We start from the raw sequence: 19,099 nt of genomic DNA on the forward strand, positions 1-19,099 counted from the left end.
TTAAGATATGAATCAAAAGGAATCACTCTGTGGGAGCACTGCAGGTTGAATTTGCTCCACTCGAGCCCATAAAAGTTACAGCAGCCTTTAATGTAGAGAGTAAATAAATAATTATATAAGTGGAGCATAGTGACACACAATACATGCTGCTGCTGCTGCTGCAGCAAATAGAGTGCCCTTTTAATTATGCAGGAGACATCCGAAAGCAACAGCACTCCTCACACTCTGGGAAGCAGCTCAGTGAATACACCATATTAGAGGCTGTTAAGAGACAGAGCAAAGGAAGAGCAGGCAGGGGGAGTAAAAAACGGGGGCCGAAATGATTTGAGAGAGGAGAGACGGCAAGAGGGAGGGGGAGAGGGATATAGAGAGATGAGAGTCGAGATTAAAAAAAAAAAGAGAGAGAGACACTACTGCAAGAAGAAAAGAAAAAAAGGCAAGGCAGGGAGAACCATTGTAAGGGGTATGATGTGGCAGAGGCTGCGAAAACAGTGGAATACAGAGAGGGGGCATGCAAGGATGCTCTGCACAGGCCCAAAAGAGAGTTATGACGAGAAGGGGAAGAAAAGGCAGCAGCGAGCAAAGACAAACACGAACAGAGATATCTAGAGGGAACCAAAGGGGAAAACAGGAAAGAAAGGAAAGGAAAAAAATCGGGAGAAAACACTTCAGAATTCTAAAGGATCGGTGCTGACACCAAGTAAAAGAAAGATCAATAATTCATTAGACTGCCATAGAAAGAAAAAAAAAACAACAATGTCGTCTTTTTTTTTCCTTCCCGAAAACGCAAATCACCCCGCTTCATTAAGTATTAACTTTGCTTCTCGCTGTTGCTGCACCAAACAAAGCAAAAACAACCAAAAAAAAGAACAACATGGAATCAATGAGAGCACACACATTTCCTGGAGATTAAATACCAGATCGTGCCACCTACGACTTCTCTCTGTGCCGTAAACGCTGAGAAGAGTCGGCGTGGGGGGGAAAAAAAGGAAAAGCAAAGAACAGAAAGAGAGGAGAAGCAGGTACAAGATGGCAGACGTTTATGTACAAGGAGAAAGATAAGGGAGCTCAAGACACCACGGCCCAATATGCTAGGTGATATAAAAATGTCCATTTTCACTGCTAGGTCAGTGAATTGATGCAGACCTTGAAGCACAGAAGAATGTTAGTGTGACCTCCCGGCCAGATGTTCCTACTCATGCAGAGACTGTAAAACTGACTCACGAAGCACACAAAAAGCCACAAAAGTGTACCTTTCTCTCTCTCCTTTGCTTTTTTTTTTTGTTGTTGTTCTCCCTTTCACAAGAAGAAAAGGCTGCCTTGTCACACACAGAGGGCAGGGCAGGGCTTGACACCGGCTAAGGGGAGGATAGCCGGCCCCCGCCACGCTCCCCTCTGGGATAAAATAACTGCAAACCAAACCCTTATGTGAGCTGTCTACAAGACTCAGACACACATTTGCAGAGGTTAGTAGCTGTGACACCCCTGACGGAAAAGGTAGCCTCAGCCCACGCTGCGATAAAAGTGAAAAAGTTGGACGTGTTTGGCCGAGTGGTAACAATACCCCTTCCTACGCTAATCTAAACCCTTCTCTTTCCTTTCAATATTACACGTGAATGGCACTCCAAACCAAAACAGATCAATACCGCTAACTTGACACACATTAGCACCATAAAGGCAACAAGACTACTGAGACTAGCCCTGTCAGAAAGCATTATGGTGGAGAGAACACTAAGAGGAAGAAGCAGAAGACATTTAAGAGTAGTGGAGGGAAACAAAAAAAGAACACTGAGATGTGTCTTCTTACCTGTTTGTTGTACTTGTTGATGGTTTGACTGCTGTATTCAGAGCAGTGGTCAGATCCAAGGGAAATGTTATCTCCGGTGCCAACAAAGGTATTGGCAGGGGGCAGGTCCTGAACTGCCTGGTGCTTTTTTCCAGCTGTCGGTGACTGCGGGTGAAGCTGGACAGTGGGGAGCGGCGAGCTGGACTTGTAGTGCCGGGCCAGATCCGGGCTCCCCGGCCCTCCATTGACTGAGCGGTATCGGCCCATGCCGGGACTGTCCGACAGCTTCTCGTTGACGCCGTCGTAGCGCTGCCCGTTGGGTTTGGAGGCCTCTACGGTGACAATGCTGCTGTAGAGCGGCTGTTTGGACTTCTGCTTCTTCTTATCTTTCTTGGGCTTCTTTGATTTGTCGTGCTGCTGTGGTGTGAAGAAATCTTCGTGATCCTTTTTGCCGGCCTCGTAACCATTCTTGTTCTTTGGGCGGCAGTAACGGGCCATGACAACAACAAGAATGATGAGAATTACTGTCATGATGCCCGAGACAACTCCGATGACGATGCTTAGGCGCTGTTTGCTGAGGTCGTAGTTGGGGTCGCCGGCAATGTTGGTGTTGAGAGACGTGCTAAGGCTCTTGGCCACCTGGGCCTCCACAATTGTGGAGTTGGAAAGCGTCTCGTTAACATAAACATGGACCAGGGTGGTGGTGCTCTGCGAAGGCTGCCCACTGTCGTTCACCTGGACCACCAGTCTGTGGAGGCCGTAGTGTTTCTGTTCCAACTTTGCCATTAGTGAAATGACCCCAGTGGCCCCGTCGATCTCAAACAGCTTGAAGGGGTTTCCTCCGATGATGCTGTAGTTCAGGTCTGCGTTGATGCCGGTGTCTGTGTCGGTGGCTAGGACGGTTCGGACCACCGTTCTAATGTTACTGGAGGGGGGAAGGAGGGTGTACGAGCTGTTTATTGGGAAGGTGACTGTTGGAGCGTTGTCATTTTCGTCCATGACGAAAAGCGAAACGGTGGCAGTGGCGGATCTGGGAGGGTCGCCTCCGTCCACAGCTTTGACACGGAATGTGTACGTCGTTTTCTGCTCTCGGTCAAAGGAGAGGGTGGAAAAAATTGTCCCAGTTTCGTTCTCGATGGAGAAGATTTCCTCCTCTTCCTCGATGAAAAGACCCATCTGCGCATTTTGGCCTTTATCTGCGTCAATGACCGTAACCATACCAACTGCGCTGTTTGGATCAAGGTTCTCTTTGACATAGAAGGTGAATACATCCTGCATGAACTTTGGTTCATTGTCATTCTTATCGGACACAAGGACGACCACTGTTGCAGAACCCTGAAGAGTGTTTATGCCCTTATCTTTGGCTATCACTTTGAATTCGTAGCGCTCTGTTTGCTCTCTATCCAGAATGGTGTTTACTCGGACGTCTCCACTGTCTGCATCGATAGAGAAAATCCCATTTACTGATGAGTCTAGGGAATAGGCTATTTCAGCATTCTTGCCACTATCTGCGTCAATGGCTGCCACTGTTGTCACCCTCTCGCCAGGGGCATTGTTTTCTGGAAATGACACCTCTACTACATTCTGGCTGAAGATAGGAGGGTTGTCATTAGTGTCGCCCACTTTCACGATAAGAGAGTTATTACTTGCCAGGCTGGGGCTTCCAGAGTCCACCGCCACTATGACCACGTTGTATTCCTGTGTGGCCTCGTAGTCCAGTGGTGCAGACGTGTGGAGGAAATATTTCTTTTTATTCTGCTCCCCCTCCATCTCACTGGCCGGTTTGAGCTGAAAGGGCACGTCTCCCACAACTGTGCAGGTCACTATGCCATTTTCTCCTTGATCGCGGTCAGACACCTGAACTAAGGCGATGGGTGTGTCCACCACGACATCCTCGGCCACGTTTGCAACCCCGTCTTTTAAGAAAATGCGTCCAATTTTCCGTATTTCTATAGCAGGGACATTATCGTTCTCGTCCTTGATGTTTAGCACCACTGTGGCCTTGTCCATTTTGGGCGGCTGGCCTCGGTCACGGGCCATTACTGTAAACCTCAGCTGGCTCACTTCTTCGCGGTCAATACGGTGTAGCACACTCAGCCACCCTGTGCTCTCATCCAACCTCAGCAGCCTCCTCACTGACTCTGTGGCTGCCCCAAACACATACTCTATTTGACCATTAACCCCCACGTCTGCATCAGCCGCTTTAAGCTGCAGTATGGGGGCGCCAGGGGAGCTGTTTTCTGGTAGGTCGGCTTCGTACACACTCTTCTCAAACCGGGGACTGTTGTCGTTCACGTCAGTGATCATTACCCTCAGAATGGCCTGAGAGGAGCGAGGGGGATCTCCTCCGTCCCTAACGCGCAGCGTGAGCTCATAGGAGTCTCTCTGTTCCCTATCAAGTGCCCCTTTAATGATGAGTTGAGGCTGCTTCTCTCCATCAGTAGTGTCAGCAACTTGCAGTTCAAAGACACTGCTCCTGCTCGCTCCTTCATCAAACCTCCTCTTCCCCGAGTATGAATCCCCAGCAGACCCCAAGCGCCGTGAGTTCTCCCCATTGTCCTGAATAAGCTCATATCTCTCAATTCCATTTCTGCCGAAATCTCTGTCTGTGGCTGTGGGCAGCAGATAAAGGGTTCCAATGGGTCTGTTTTCCTCCACAGACAGTGTCAGGACAGGGGAAGGGAAAGACGGAGTGTTATCGTTTATATCTAATATGATGACTTTTCCTTCAAAGAGGTCGACCCAGCTCTGGGCTGGTCCAATCACCGACACTTCAAAATCTATAAAACACTCATTCTCATCAAATATCATTTGGCACTGCTGTAATTTTTCGCGGTCTATCCGTCTCTCGTTGGTGGTGAGCTCACCTGTGATGTTGTCGATTTTGAAAAAATCTGAGCCCGACTCGAGAGTGAACGTCACCTCACCGGACCCGGCGACGATGCCCAGGTCGGTGGCTACGTTCCCTACTCTGACATCGGCGGGTCCCTCCTCAGCTAAACGGTACCGGAGCACTTGCTTGGCAGCTGGCTGATGCACAAACTGCAGGATGAGCATGCAATAGTACAAATAGTCCACTGCACCAGTAGTCCTCATTGTTCAGCCCTGGAAAAAAAAATGTCCACTTAAAATTCAGATATTTAAATAAAAAATAAAAGTAAAAAAAAAAAAAAAAATCACTGATAGAAAGTCCGAGGATGAAAAATTAATATTGATTTCATGAAGAATGAAGCCCTCTCTTTCGGGATGCGTAAGACTTCATCCTCCGGATGACTTCCTTTCGCTCCTGCTGCAGTGAAAAGCAGCAAGTGCACGGGCTTTCCTCTATCTCCTATTTTCCCTCCTTCAGCACTGATGCTAGTTGATCTTTCCTTCTTTTAATTAAAAAACCGCAGTAATACATATATAAAAAAAGACCCCAGAGAGGCTCCGTGCGCTCCGGACGGTGCCAAGTATTTGAATGTCATGTGCGTAAAAGCCAGAATATCATAGTCCGAGCATCATATCACCAGAAAGTGAATTCAGTCCATGTCGCTCCGTTTTTACTCACAGTTTGTGGAATCTCCTTTTTTCTTGCTGGGGTGAGGCTGAAATATTCCTCTGTCCAATCATACGTCCACGGATGTCAGTGGATCATTTAAATGCCCGCGTATTTTCCAAACTCGTCGCACGGCGAAGCGTTGGCTGCTCTTATCTTGAGGAAATGAATGGGAAGCAAATTACCTGTCCGGCTTCCTATTCTGCTCTCTTCCTCTAAGTCACTTGCAACTGGCGAGAACAGCTCAGTTCTCTCTCCTTTTGCGAGCAAACTCCGCGATGCACGGCCGAGAGAGAAAAAAATGGGGTTGTGTTAAAAAAGGAAAAAGAATTGTATATCCGACGCAGTTTTTTTCTTCTTCTTTTTTTAGGAAACGTTGGTTGAATTCCTCACTCTGCTCAGCATACTCAGCCTGTTCTCTCACCTGCAGACGCGCCGCATGTGTTGGCAGCCCCTATCTGCAGCACTGTGAGAGGGATTCACAAATGATATTGCAGTCTCTCTCTCTTCCCTTCTCCCCCTCTCACGCTCTCTCTCTCACACACTCTCTCTCTCTCGCTCTCTCTCTCTCTCGCTCCTTCTCTCCACCTCCCTCCGGTTTCTTCTCCCCCAGCAGCGCACGTAAACAGGGTCGGACTTGGTCTCAGTCACCGGTTCCAGAGGCCAGCAGTCTATATTTGTCAAAAAAAAAAAAAAAAGGAAAAGAGGAAATATGCATTAACGTGCTCGTTTTCACTGGTGTTTTCTCGAGACGTGACTCGCCGACACTTTATGAGGACGTTTCGGAAGCTTCATTATTGTATCTGTGGGCGATGTGCCACGATATCAGATGAAAACAAGTATTTTACAGTATCGCTGTTATTCTTTAATGACATTATTGGATTTTTTTTAAAGGCTCTGCGGCGTGGTTGTGTGCGCTTGTTGCCGCAATCGATTCCTCGTGTGACAAGGCCACTCAAATACAAACTTTTACGCACGCCTAGGGTTGACACAAGTTATCTGGTTTTGATCGGTTGGTCCCGGATGCCCGTCAAGCCGGCTACGGCACGGCAGCCGCAGCAGGACGGGCGAGACGGGACGGTGCTGGCTGTGTGCGCAGTGCTGTAGTTTCCCTCCCTGTCGTTACTAATACGAATGCGTGTGGTCGCCGGCGGCTGTGCTCTCCGGCGCAGCGGGCTCGGTGTCTTTCGACTGCGTGTGCCGCTCAGTCCACTCAGCATCCAGGAATCCGAGACAGTGGCTGTGAATTAATTTGCATAAAGATGAATAAAGACTGAAATCTCTACCCTCCTGCGTGGCCACTCAGGCGATCTTGAGGGTTTGTTATTCGGCCACTGCGCAATCCCACTCCTTGTGCAAGATTAGTGTGCGTCGTGTGTGTCCTGCCACAGTTGCCATTCGAGTGCGTGTGCTTGGATACATTTTTTTTTTTGAAGAGATGTTCGCGTCTGGCTGGTGGTCGCTCTGGCCAGCCGCTTGCTTATATTACCCAGCGGACGCGCGATATGAAGGGGTTTGCGTATTTTGCGGCGTTTGAGGTGCATCCATCCCTCCTGCTGCACGTATGCGCATTGGCACCGCCGCGTTAAGTGCAAATAAATAAATAAATAAAAGCGAGGACTTTTGCTTCAATGCTTTAGGATACCCCTCAACTTTGAACTGAGAACACGTTCCCGTTTTAACGTAAGGACCGTGGAGTATGCTTGTATGTGAAACTGTACAGTGCGTAATGAGTGAGTGAAGGAAGGGACGGTGGGAGAAGGAGGAGGTGGGGAAGCAGCAAGTCTCAGCAGCTGCATCTTTCTCAGACGGCTGTCTGAATTCCAGCAGTGGCTTTATCCTTGCTTACTAGCGCCCTCTATCGTCAAATTAAAACCAAGCCTGCTCAAGTGGTTGGAGTGCAGCACAGAAGGTAAATCCACTCATGTTGCACCTATGCGGCAGGAATTGTTTGCGTTTTCTTCGTTCTAGAGTTTCTCGTTAGATTTCTTCGCAACACAGCTGATAAGGTTTTAAACACCTATCAGGCATAACATTATAACCACTGACGGGGAGTAAATAACACTGACTATGACAATACAATGCTCTGCTGAGAAAAGTTTGGACTTGGCATTTATGTGGACATTATTTAGACATTTACCACCCATCCAGACCAGACCATGCACCCCCACCCCATGGCAATGACACTCCTTGATGGGAGCAGAAACGGCTCAAAAAACATGAAAAACAGCACAAGGTGTTGACCAGGCCTCCGCATTCACTATATCCCAAAGTGCTCAAGTATCTGTGGGATGCTCTGGAAGCCTGATCCTCAGAGGACCCTCCCCTCATAGGACCCAAAGGCCCCCACTAACAAAATTCTGTTACCAGATACCACAGGACACCCTCAGAAGGCCCATGTCCATTCTCTGATCGATCCGAACTGTTTTAAAAGCACAAGGGAGACCTGCACACCTTTTGGAATGTGGTCATCATGTTATGTGTCATTGGTGTAGGTCAAATTATTTCCCTTGTGAATATTTTATGTTCAAAATATGGTAAGTACTGATAACAGACATTATCATGTGACGTGATTTATGACTCCATAAAGTAGATAAGACATAAAATAACTGAAAACGAATCAGATTTAAGTCAATATTGCCACTTTACCCTGCACCAATGACTTTGATCCATTATCTGACGCAATTCTTCCCAAATTGCGCAAATCAGCATAAATATGATATTGAAAAGTGCGCTGACAATCAGAAACAAATTGCAATTTAATGTTTTATGCATTGGATAACCTGACGCTGTTATCTAATGTGATGGCGTTTGCGTTGGAGGCTCCACCAACCGAAATTAGCTCAATTTTGTGTCAAGTTTTGCATAAGGCTCATCTTCTTGCAAAGCTGTCTTTTCAGTAGCTGGTACGACTCCATTGAATCAAACAAGAACTCACATAAAATAAATATAATACATCTTTGCCCCAAGGCTGCTGTAATATCCAAGTGGAAATGAGCATGTAGGTGATTCTGTTACAGTGTTTACCATCACAACCGTGAAGATCAAGGCTCCGAATCATCACTGAGCATCATTATCATGGCTGCGCGTAACATTGATCTTGCTCTCAGGTGGATGAGTGGTCTAAAATGATGCGAGGGAAAGCACTCAGCGCCGCTGCAAAGACCTCATCAGTGAAAAACGAGGTGTTTTGCAAACGAGATGTTAAAAAAAAAAAAAAAGAAGAAGTGACTCATACTCCCACGCTATGACTGATACAGATTAAAACAAGTTATGATCAGAGAGGATACATTTCTCTGTGCCCCCCACCCCCCATCCTTCCCCTGTATAAAATCCCTTCTCTGATTGATGTTTTATATATAAACTATTTAAAGGGAATATAAAGTAATGGCTGAGTTCCAGAATGGCTGTAGCTTCCAAAAAAAAAAAAAAAACTAATCTTAAAAGATGTACGTCTTTCTTCAACTTATTTCTCTCTCTCTCCCCGTGGACAGTCTCGGAGCGTTAATGAAATGTGGGAAGAGAAAATGAAAAACTGAGATGATTGCACAGTCTGCTGAATTAATGCGTTCCATTTCATAAACATAATACGGGGAGAGATGTCTGCCTGTCCTTATTTACATGTTACAGTGGTTAATGCTTTATTGTGGAGCTCTAACACTGCGCGCAATAAAGTTGCAATTATGCTAGCTGTCAACGGGAAATCCTTTTGTCCGGTGATGTGAGGATGGTGCAATGGAATGACTGGCTGCATTGCTGCAAGTCCAAAAATACCCCTTTTGTTATTACAGTTTTGCTCCACTGATTTGACACGTTTTCCTCCACCAAGGCTTTTGTTGAAAGAGTCGACCAAAGCCTTGTTAACCGCATAATAGCCATTGCACGGTTTAATCTTTTATATGCGCCAGAAGAGCATGCACAGAATATCTATTTTCTTCGCATTCATTTTTTTTCTTCTCCCGGTTTCTATACATTTATCACGGGCTATAAATACTTCAATATGCGCCATGAGAAATGTTGCAGTTCAAAATAATTACGTGGGCATACTAAGTGATCACACAAGCTCTGCCCACAAGTCGCTAAATGGCTAGATTTGGATTCACAGGGACGATCTGCAGTTTCTCCCATGTTGCATATAAATGGAGGACAGCAATGTGCAAGTGTTACACAAAGGAGTCTTTGGTCTATGTCTGATCGCACTTTCAGCAGCAGAAGGTCTGTGGGATTTTTTGTGGAGCCTAGCTAAAACAGAACTGATAGATCTATCAGTCTAGTCCGACACACATCAGTTCCTCTCCTGTTTTTCAAGCATTGGCACACAAACAAACACCATATCCCGCACTGATTAAATATTCTTCTGGTACGTCTTTATCAGGGGTCTTCTGAGGGTGTCCTGTGGTGTCTGCCAAAAGAATGTCGTTAGTGTGGGCCTTTGGGTCCTGTGGGTTGAGGCGAGGGTCCTCTGTGGATCATCTAGTGAATTTGGAGGCCAGGTCAACAACTTTTGGTTTTTCATGTTTTTTAAGTTGTTCCTACACTGCTTTGTGGTGTATCTGTGTCGGGCTGCATCTTGCTGGGGATGACTGCTGCCATCAAGGAATGTCATTGCTATGGAGTCGGGGTGTCTGGTCTGGTCTAGTTGGGTGCTACACGTCTCAGTAACATCCACATGAATGAATGAATGAAGGTCCCCAGCAGACCACTGATGATGATCCATGTCATTTGCTTGTCGTGTCAGTGGTCATAATGTTATGCTTGATCAGTGTATATGGTCTTTTCAAAAGCAGGAATATCGGTTTTAGGCTAACCTGACCGCAGCCTGTCTCAGATTCATTTAACCAGAACGGAGTTGTCTTTTAAATCGTAGAAGAACTTCAAGGCGCAAACACAATATTCTTCCTTTTTGTTTCTTCTTTGGCAATTTATTTTTGCTCCACTGTTGCTGAAAAATGTTGCTAATTGGCATTCAGCCGCCGTGATGTAGTAACTACAGTGTTGGCGATTTCCATGCAATGTTTCAGGAATTCTTTTCTGCTCTCTGCAAAAAACTAAAAATTAAACAAAATTAAAATCCAGTGGCACTAGAAAGACTAACAGTTTTTTTTTTAACTGTGTCTTTAAAGTACTGGTGTTCCAGCTCCAGTTGGAACAGATCAAGAACAGAGCTTCTGCTACTGAAACAGACAAGGACTTAAATATGTAAGTCCATAAAGGAAAGTACTTAAAACAGACCGTGGAACATCGCCTTTGTGAGCATTGTATCACAAGAGAGGGCAAGAAGGCCAAGACTTTTGTTTGCTGTGTTTACTGCTTTAAAACAGCTGTAAGTAAGTTGTGAGAAAAGTGAAAAAATGTGATTATAACTGTTAGAATGAATCCAGTATCTGACAGGAGCTGTGACTTGGTAAAAACAAACAAACAAACAAACAAAAAAAGTTAATTTTAAAACCATACTTTGTGTAGTTTCATTTTCGTGATGCATAACAGCAATTGGGCTCAGGATGCCGGCAGCTACCTAATTGGCTTTCACTTTTCAGCATTTTGTATATGCGGTAATTGTCATCTATGCGTTAATGGTGTGTCATGACAGCTGGATTATTTTCCTTTCCATTCCTTAAACATGAAAAAAATAAATCATTTCATGCACTTTCTCTGTTGGGGCAGTTGGTTGGACCACTAATAATACACTAACAGTGAGAGCTTGGCTGATCGTCATGGTGTCTTTTTGTTAGTACTGAGCTCCCCACTGTTTGCATTCTGTTAATTATGACATTGCACAGTGCCGAATGAGCGTAGCTGCACATTCGATTACTACTGAAATGTGCATTATACAGTAGATCACATTAAAACCACAGGTAGATAAAGAGAATGCATGTGATTTCAGGAGGGATTTGTTAAGCATTCGGTGAAAGGGTGGTTCTTGAAGTTGATATTTTGTATACGGTGTAAGTGTACAGATTTGACAGGGGCCGAAGTGTGTTGGCTAAGTGACTCGGACAGAGTATCTCCAAAGTACCAGAAGAGGTCCAAGGGAGGTAAACTGGTTAACCAGTGATGGGTGACTTGAGCTTGTTACATGCTCTGTGAGAAGCGAGAAATTTGTTCCAACTGCTGGGGCTGGGGGAGCAAGAAAGAAGTTTGTCCTGACCAGGTCATTTATACCCAAACTCTGGGGAAGTCCTTATAAGCCTCGGGCACTTTCCTTATTATCTTCACATCTCGGACAGTTATTTTGACGGCCGCGTCCGTCAGATCACAACTTTAATTTAGTATCACACCGTGGTTGGTGGCATTTCCACTTTTCCGCCCTAACCATGTCCACTTCCAATTTCTGACCACTGACTGAATAGGCTGCGAGAACTCCCAAATGAGGGCTGCGAGATCAAACTTATCGTGCAGTATGTAACAGCCTTAAAGTTTATTGATGACCGTGTGAAGCAAAGCCTGTCCCATTATGTAAAATCCCCCATAACATCTAGTGAAGCACAAATTTCTGAAAACCTTAATGCGGGCTTGGGTGGAAAGGTGTCAAACCACCTTTCTACAGACTAGTCACAGAGCCAACGTTGACACCAGTCCACTGCCAAAGCCGCCTACAATGGGAATATGGGAATCAGAACTAAACCACAGAGCATGGAAGTAGAAAACCTAGTCAAAAGAATGATGTATTTGTGGACAGCTCTATATGCGTATGTTGTTCAACTGAGGAAGACTGAAGGAAGAAGGATCACCTTTATTTTTGGCAGTGTGCACATAAACATACAAGGAATTCAAATCTTGTTATATGCTGCTGTCAGTGCACTTGAATAGGGTATAGTTTCATAGTAAAGAAATAATGACAAGGACCAAAGAGGGGGGATATGCTGTATATAGATGGTGTGGACAGGACTGTTACATACGAGATAAAGGTTTATGTGTACGTGCATAACAAATAGTATACTGTATATATTGCATACCCGTTGTGCCAGGCAAAAAACAAACAAAACAAACACACACATATTTAGAAGCCCCGTCCAACTGAAAACCGACCAGCAAGCTAGGAGTAAGCTACCAGCAAGCAACCAACAAGAAGACACCAGCTAACTAGCCTAGCCAACGGCAGTATGCCACACATCATCGGGCTGTCCAACTGGGCACCTCCCTTCACCTATGTTTCATTAAGTTAGGCCCACAACACCTCAAGAAGGCTTAACATCCTTCCATGCTGCCAACTGCACAACCACGTGACTTTCAAAATCCGAGAGATTAGCTTGGCCCTTTTTTACCACTATTCAACAAAATGGGGATTGAGGTCCCACCTTGCAGCTAAAAGATTTCAAAGATCTTTTGGCGGTACAAATGGAACCTATTATATACCAGGAAATTGTGTTTAAAGTTTGTAATGGCTGATCATATTAAAGTGATGATTAACACTCAAGTGTTGTAGTTATACAGTGCTCTTAACGTCTAAATTCCAGTTTCCAGTGTGCAAGTTTTAGCATGGAGAGAGGCTGAGACACAGAAACAAAAATATGAGATGTGGTTAGGAAGATTTTAGACAATACCTCTTGATGAATGACAGTCCCTCCTATCTGAGCTTTTTTAGCGTTGCATTTGCACCCACTCAGTGTCTTATCAACATTCTGCCGACACTCCCTGATGTAAGAGGAATAAGCCTAACCCTTAACACAGCATCTATGTGCATATGTGTGTGTCCTTATCTCCCTGCCCGCCTTTCTCTGCCATATGTCTTTGCATGTGTGGGTGCAGGCACCGCTTCGCACTGCCTTTGCATATGTGTAGGTTTTCCCTTGTATGCTGCTGTGTGGATGTGTCAGTCATTGTCCCTAGCAGAGCGTGCGCAGAGCCCCATTGCAGCGCGCTCTCAGACTGCATGGCCTCAGGAGAGAAATACAACCATCCGTCAAGAATGTGTAAAAAAGTCGAGAGGATGGCGGTCGGGCAGCCAGCCAGGCCACGCTTAGGCAACTCTTTGTAGTGTTGCCCGAGAGGTAATATGTCACGGCATCCTCCACTTTGAACGGCAGAGAGAAACATCAACAAGGAGTGACTCAACAGCACAGAGGAGGAGAGTCCAGCGCGACGGTGGTGGAGCTCAGCGAGCCTTTTTCTCTCCAACTCCCCTCTGGCGAGTTGCTATTTTGAGACTCCCAACGCCTTGTACCGCCTTCTCCCTCTGGGCTCTGCAAGAACCGTTGAAGAGATCACAATACAATAGAATTGGTTCAGAAAGTTTCAACGCTGGCCACATCATTCAGGTAGTCACAAGGGGGTAATGTGAACGGTGGCATGCTTCAGAAAGAAAAGGAGGAAGTGTTTTCTTGAAAATAAAACCCAGTGAGGACGTTCTTGAGATAAATTTGCCCTTGATTTCACTCCACGGCACAGTTTGTTGGTTAGCATCAACACATCTCTGTATGAACTTGGAGGGTATCTTTGCATAAAAATGTGCCAAAAATTACACTTTGACAGATCACAGATTGAACCCAGTTGAATATTAGAGAATTAATACACCTAAGTCACGGACATGATGGAATGAAGAATTTAATTTCCGCGATGGCCAACTCTCACGCAGTCCTGTTGGAGCTGTTAGAATTTGATTCAGTCAGGCCAACAACTTTACTCTTATATCTTAGCGCGAGGAGACTAAGTGTATGAAATTACCATCCAATAACTCTCAAGCTCTCCACACCTGCATCACATCTTCTTGAACACACACCACACATTTTAACAATCCGACTGCCTTCCATTTGGGGGTGTTTACTCCCCGTCAATAGCTAGCAAAACGCTGACCCTGGTGACTGCACACAGCAGCTGCTCTCTGAACGTGGGTTTCTCTGTAGCTAACGTTAGCACAACAGCTAAGAAGACACAATGTGTTGGTGAGAGAACACAAATCATCGTCTGTGTTGCTTTCACAGGCAAGTTGAGCCTCTGGACTGAAGTGACACTCTTTACATTAGTTATACAGAGTCATAGGAGGTGAGTGAGTTAGGTGGTGGAAAGTGAGATGGAGTTCAACATATGTGTATAGGCGTTAGCTGCTGTCTGGGCACAGTGATAGGTTGTTTGTCTTTTTGTGTTAGCTTTGTGATAGACTGGCAACTTCTCCAGGGTCTACTTCGCCTCTCACCCAATGACAGTTGGGATAGACCCTAGGAACCCTGCAACCCTCTTAAGGACAAGCAGTTGGGAAAAATAAATTAATGAATGATGGAACCAGGGTTATAGAAAAGTTTTTTTCCTGGTCCTGCTGTGTCCTTGCATTGAAGCCATCTGATTGCAAGCAGTCAGATATATATGCCTATGTTGACACCTGGCATTAAAACACATTTCCACATGCGTCTCCAGCCAGCTCTTCAGGTCAGATCTCACTGTCCCGCTCTGTATGTAACTGCATGGACATCATTTGGGGTACTGTTTTTTAACAAGCATCTCTGAAAATCTGTCCCCCTTATACTGATGGAAAATGTGATTGAGGGGCTTATTATAAAATTCTGTGTTTTATATTAAGTGATTACAAAATCATATAAGAAGCATAAATACAACTGCCATCAAACTGATATTAACTGTGCAGTAGACTTGTGGTGAGATAACTTATAAGTTGAACTTGTCTAAGCAACAGATGGGAGTGAGTGGGATAAGGAACTGTGATATAATTGATGCATTGCAAACTTCAATGTGTAACTCTACTTATATAAAATGCATGCATTACACCAGGCATGGTATTTGTCCCTCTAGTCGAGATGCAATCCACTGACTATAAATTAGAAAGTTTTATGCGTTTCCAGCAAGCAACTGTACGTTTGTGTCCACTTCCATGAGAAATGGGGCTAGAAAATCTAAGGCGTAGGTCTTCATAGGGTACTGCGGGGGGTCGCAAAATCTTTGGTTGATTAGATATTTTTTATATGTGTTTTTTTTTTAATTTTCCCTCACAAATTTAAATTTCTACACATTTATATGTATTTTCAATATGTATCCAACATATTTCAGTAAAGGGAGAAATTCTCATTCAGCGATACAGGAGACGCCTCAACAGTGCACTGCTTCACACTGAGCGCAACGCTAGCTGAGACCTGTTAATCTAAGCCTCCTGTACACAGTAGGACCTGCTCCTCTCACTGGTGAGCCAATCACATGACGCACATTACACAGCGATTCCGTCAGGTTTCCCTCAATTGGCCGAGAACCTATTCAGCCCTGAAGTGAAATCCCAGACGCATGCTGCAATATTAGGAGAAGAGAAGCTGATCAGCTGGTGATTCACTGTCCCTAAGGGGATAATTACTGTTTGAAATATATATATTTCAGCCTGTGTATTATTTGAATAGCTTAATATTGAAATTAATGATTTTAAATGATAATAATAATGTATATTTATAAATAGCGATGGGTTGAGTTTAATGTAGAACACATATAGTAAATAGGGGGACCCTACTTAATCTCTCCATCAGGGGTCCATAAGGATCCTTGGCCTGAAAAATGTCAGAGACCCCTGATCTAAAGGAAAGGCTACAATGGCATGTACATTTTATCATTCATCATGAAGAGATTATTAATATAATATTAAAAGTATTAAATTACTTACATTTTTACTCAAAGATTATTAGTCTAGCCAGATTGGTTTCAAACAACTAGAACAACATGTTCTGTGCAAGGATTTGCAACATTCAGATGCTATTTCTATTTAAACTTGATTTAATTTATTTTTTTTATTTTCATTATTGCAGCTTTTTATTAACTTTGTTATCAAAAAAAAATTGCATTCAGCCTTCAAACGCCTGAGCACTCCCAAGCACTGGCACTATATCACTCGAATCAGTACAAAGGGCATATACATTGTGTAGGCATTACTCACCCCCACTCAAAGACAGTCAGTCACCCAGTCACAACTTAATCACTGACACCAGTGACACAAGGGACACACTGCTTTTCAAACGCCCCTCAAACTTCAAAAGGCGACCTCTCAAAGAAGCCATTCAGCGTCCTTCCTTCCTCAATGGGATGAGGGCCGCTGTGGCCCCTATGAATGGATTGATTTGGAGCAAATTTGCTCCGGGGCGACTTATATTGTGATAATTCCAGTGTCAACACGCCCGCGCCCCTCCCCTCCCCTCAGCCCCCCTGATCCCGAATGAGCTCAGAGCTTGTCGCGGAGAAAGAGAGAGCCATGAAAATCTAACACTTAAAAGAGGAGTTCGGGCACAATAACCCCGCTAATTCTGCGCCACCCACCCTCCAGACAGGATAAAAACTTTAAAAAAAAGACAGAGAAAAATACCAGCCGGAGCATGGGACACTAGCCACATTATTAGGATCTGGTGAGGGAATAATAAGGATGAATTACCCCTCCCTTGCCCGTGACCTAAAAATTGCAGAGCATACTGAATCTTGCCCCTTTGTCAGTGGCTGCCTGTTATTTGCATGCATTAAAGTGAAAATAGCGTCTCTGTTTTGTGACACTCATTTTGTGTCAGTGTGGATAGTCACAGATTGCCCCCCCTCCCTCTCTGTCTCTTGCGCCCTCCCTCAACTTCAGCCGCCGCCGCGGAAAAACATTACGTGTGAAGGGTAGTCATTCCCAATGCATAGTTACTTCTCGAGTGCCACTGCTGTGCATGTCTGTGTGAGTGTGTGCGCGCATCTGTTTGCCTGTCTGTCTGGTCTTGCCCGTGTGTTTATCTGTTTATGAACAGCGCCGGAGTGTTTGTGTGCACTGTCCCACTGCTTCTGCGGAAAATGAGAAGACACCTGCTCGGCGATTCGGAGCTGGCTGTCAAAAACAGGAAAGAAAGTGTGGTGGTAGGGAAGAGAAAAAAAATAAAAAATAATACCCAGGCAGCCCCGAGATGTATCTATTCTGGCTCCCCGCTTCCCTCAAGCTGCCGGTAGGAGACTTCAAAATGGCTCCACTCCCTGCCACAGAGTGGGCTCTGCCCTGTCAAAATGTCTTTGAATGGAAAACACAGACTGAAAAGTTTCCTCCTCACTCCCTCTCTACCCCATTGTTTTTCCTCTCTTGCTCCCTCGTTCTCTCTTCCTCCGCTTTTCTACCCCCCTTCTGTCCATCCTTCATCGCACACAGAAAGGGCATCTCACCCTCTCCAGTGAAGCTCTCATTGAATGCTGCCTTTGCTCCGAGAAAAACACTCCCCCACTCCCCACCCCACGCTGGAACCCTGCCAGAGCTCTCTGTCTCAGTGAGGTATCTGCCAGTCACTCAGAAGTCCATTCTTCACTGAAACATGATGTCTATCTCCTGGGTCCTGTCTGTAGAACAGTGCAGGTCTTGGTACCTTTGTCAGGAGCGATTATGATCTGTGTAGCCGGCAGGGCCGCAAACAAAATCAAAGTGAATGAAGCTAATGAGTCAGGGTCATTTGCCAGGGGATGCTGTAATGGCCAGGCGTATAAGAACGTCCTGTCCGTATCTAACGTTTGGACAGTTAAATATGTCTGCACTCTCTGGGAAGGCTTCCTGTGTGATGCTGAAGTCTGGCTACAGGGGTTTGCTCCCATCCAGGCCTTCAGCATCTCCACGGTAAGAGCTCCAGCTCGGAGCAGTCAAGTTTCTAAACTAAAAATAATGAAAAACTTTCCCAAAGTTTTGCCACAAATTTGAGGGCACCATTGTCAACGGTTCCCCTGAGCTCTGAGCAAGTACAACTGAAGCCCACTGAGTTATTTAATAAGATAAATGTACCCACGTCTTTCCTAACTTGTTAATCCTCTTGCCGTCTCTCAGTTTGTGTTGTGGGGTTTCAAACTCTCAATTTGAAGTCTAAAAAAGGACTATACCACCTCTCCGCCTGTTCCTTCCAATCCAATTCTGTCCTAGGATCTCTGGGGTTGTCCTATGGAGTCTGGTACTGTGACGTTGGTAGTGGATCCTCTGGGCGTGTATTGGATAGGGCTTGTTCCGGGAGCTAGGGATTCAACACCTTGGGGGCTGTGTCGTTCTCCCTGAGCTGCCCCCTGAGAAATGTTTACCGTAGGAAGGTACATACCGTACCAAATGATTGGTCTTCAAGGACATTGAGGTGGGTCTTACGAATGTAAGGAGGAACATCCATGTGAATGCCTGAAGTTTTCCCTGCAGAAGATTGAATTGTACCAAGACAATCAATTTAACAAAGACACCCACGTCCACATATGTATTTTCCATATACTGAACCGAGGGACATTGGGTTCTGTGTGGGGTCAATGTAATGTCGTGACAAATATGAACAGAATGATGTTTAATTATACCGTGATTAAAAATGTAAAAAAATTTCAGACATGACAGACGTACCCTTTAAGAAGCCAATGATTATTCATTTCATGGTATGGGTTCTAAATCTATCTGGCTCAATTTGGCCCTGGAGGCATCTTACATTCAAGGCTGATCTAATACTTCTCCTATGACAGCGTCTAAAAACCCATTCTGCCTCTGCTCTACCCATTATTTCAGGTGGTTTCATCACCTGTGGCCAGAAGGAACTACCTAATGACCATTTTCATTTGATAATTGGTTATCTTGACATTTCAAACTGGCTCCATAATTTGTTCATCTCTATTGTGAATGGCTCGTTAATTAGAGTGTGTCTGTGCTTAGCTCATCATTTCCCCGCAAAGGATTTGAGGTCACTGTCGAATTACACGGCTGGCATTTTTTGGACACGTTCATTAAAAGTGGCAGTTTTGCCTAACCAGCCCAACATGGGAACTTTCGAACATCCGATAACCCTCAACCCTAGGGACCAGCCACAGAATGCAAATTGAGATCTTAAAAC

General features: G+C 45.0%; 1 protein-coding gene across 6 annotated transcripts in view; it reads right to left on the reverse strand.

Moving 5' to 3' along the window:
* The window catches only part of pcdh7b (protocadherin 7b), a 102,884-nt gene extending 96,994 nt beyond the window's left edge, over window positions 1-5,890 (reverse strand). For 2 of the 6 annotated variants that reach the window (XM_047608699.1, XM_047608709.1), the window contains exon 1: window positions 1,808-5,889. In XM_047608699.1, the coding sequence (XP_047464655.1) occupies window positions 1,808-4,882 (3,075 nt within the window). In that variant the 5' untranslated portion in view covers window positions 4,883-5,889. Of the gene's footprint in view, window positions 1-1,807 lie in introns of all 6 variants that reach the window. The other 4 variants (XM_047608728.1, XM_047608719.1, XM_047608691.1 and 1 more) reach the window with 3 other exon arrangements.
* Between the last annotated feature and the right edge of the window lie 13,209 nt (window positions 5,891-19,099).

The sequence above is a fragment of the Mugil cephalus genome, chromosome 1 (genome assembly GCF_022458985.1).
Source record: "Mugil cephalus isolate CIBA_MC_2020 chromosome 1, CIBA_Mcephalus_1.1, whole genome shotgun sequence".
Lineage (NCBI taxonomy): Eukaryota > Metazoa > Chordata > Actinopteri > Mugiliformes > Mugilidae > Mugil > Mugil cephalus.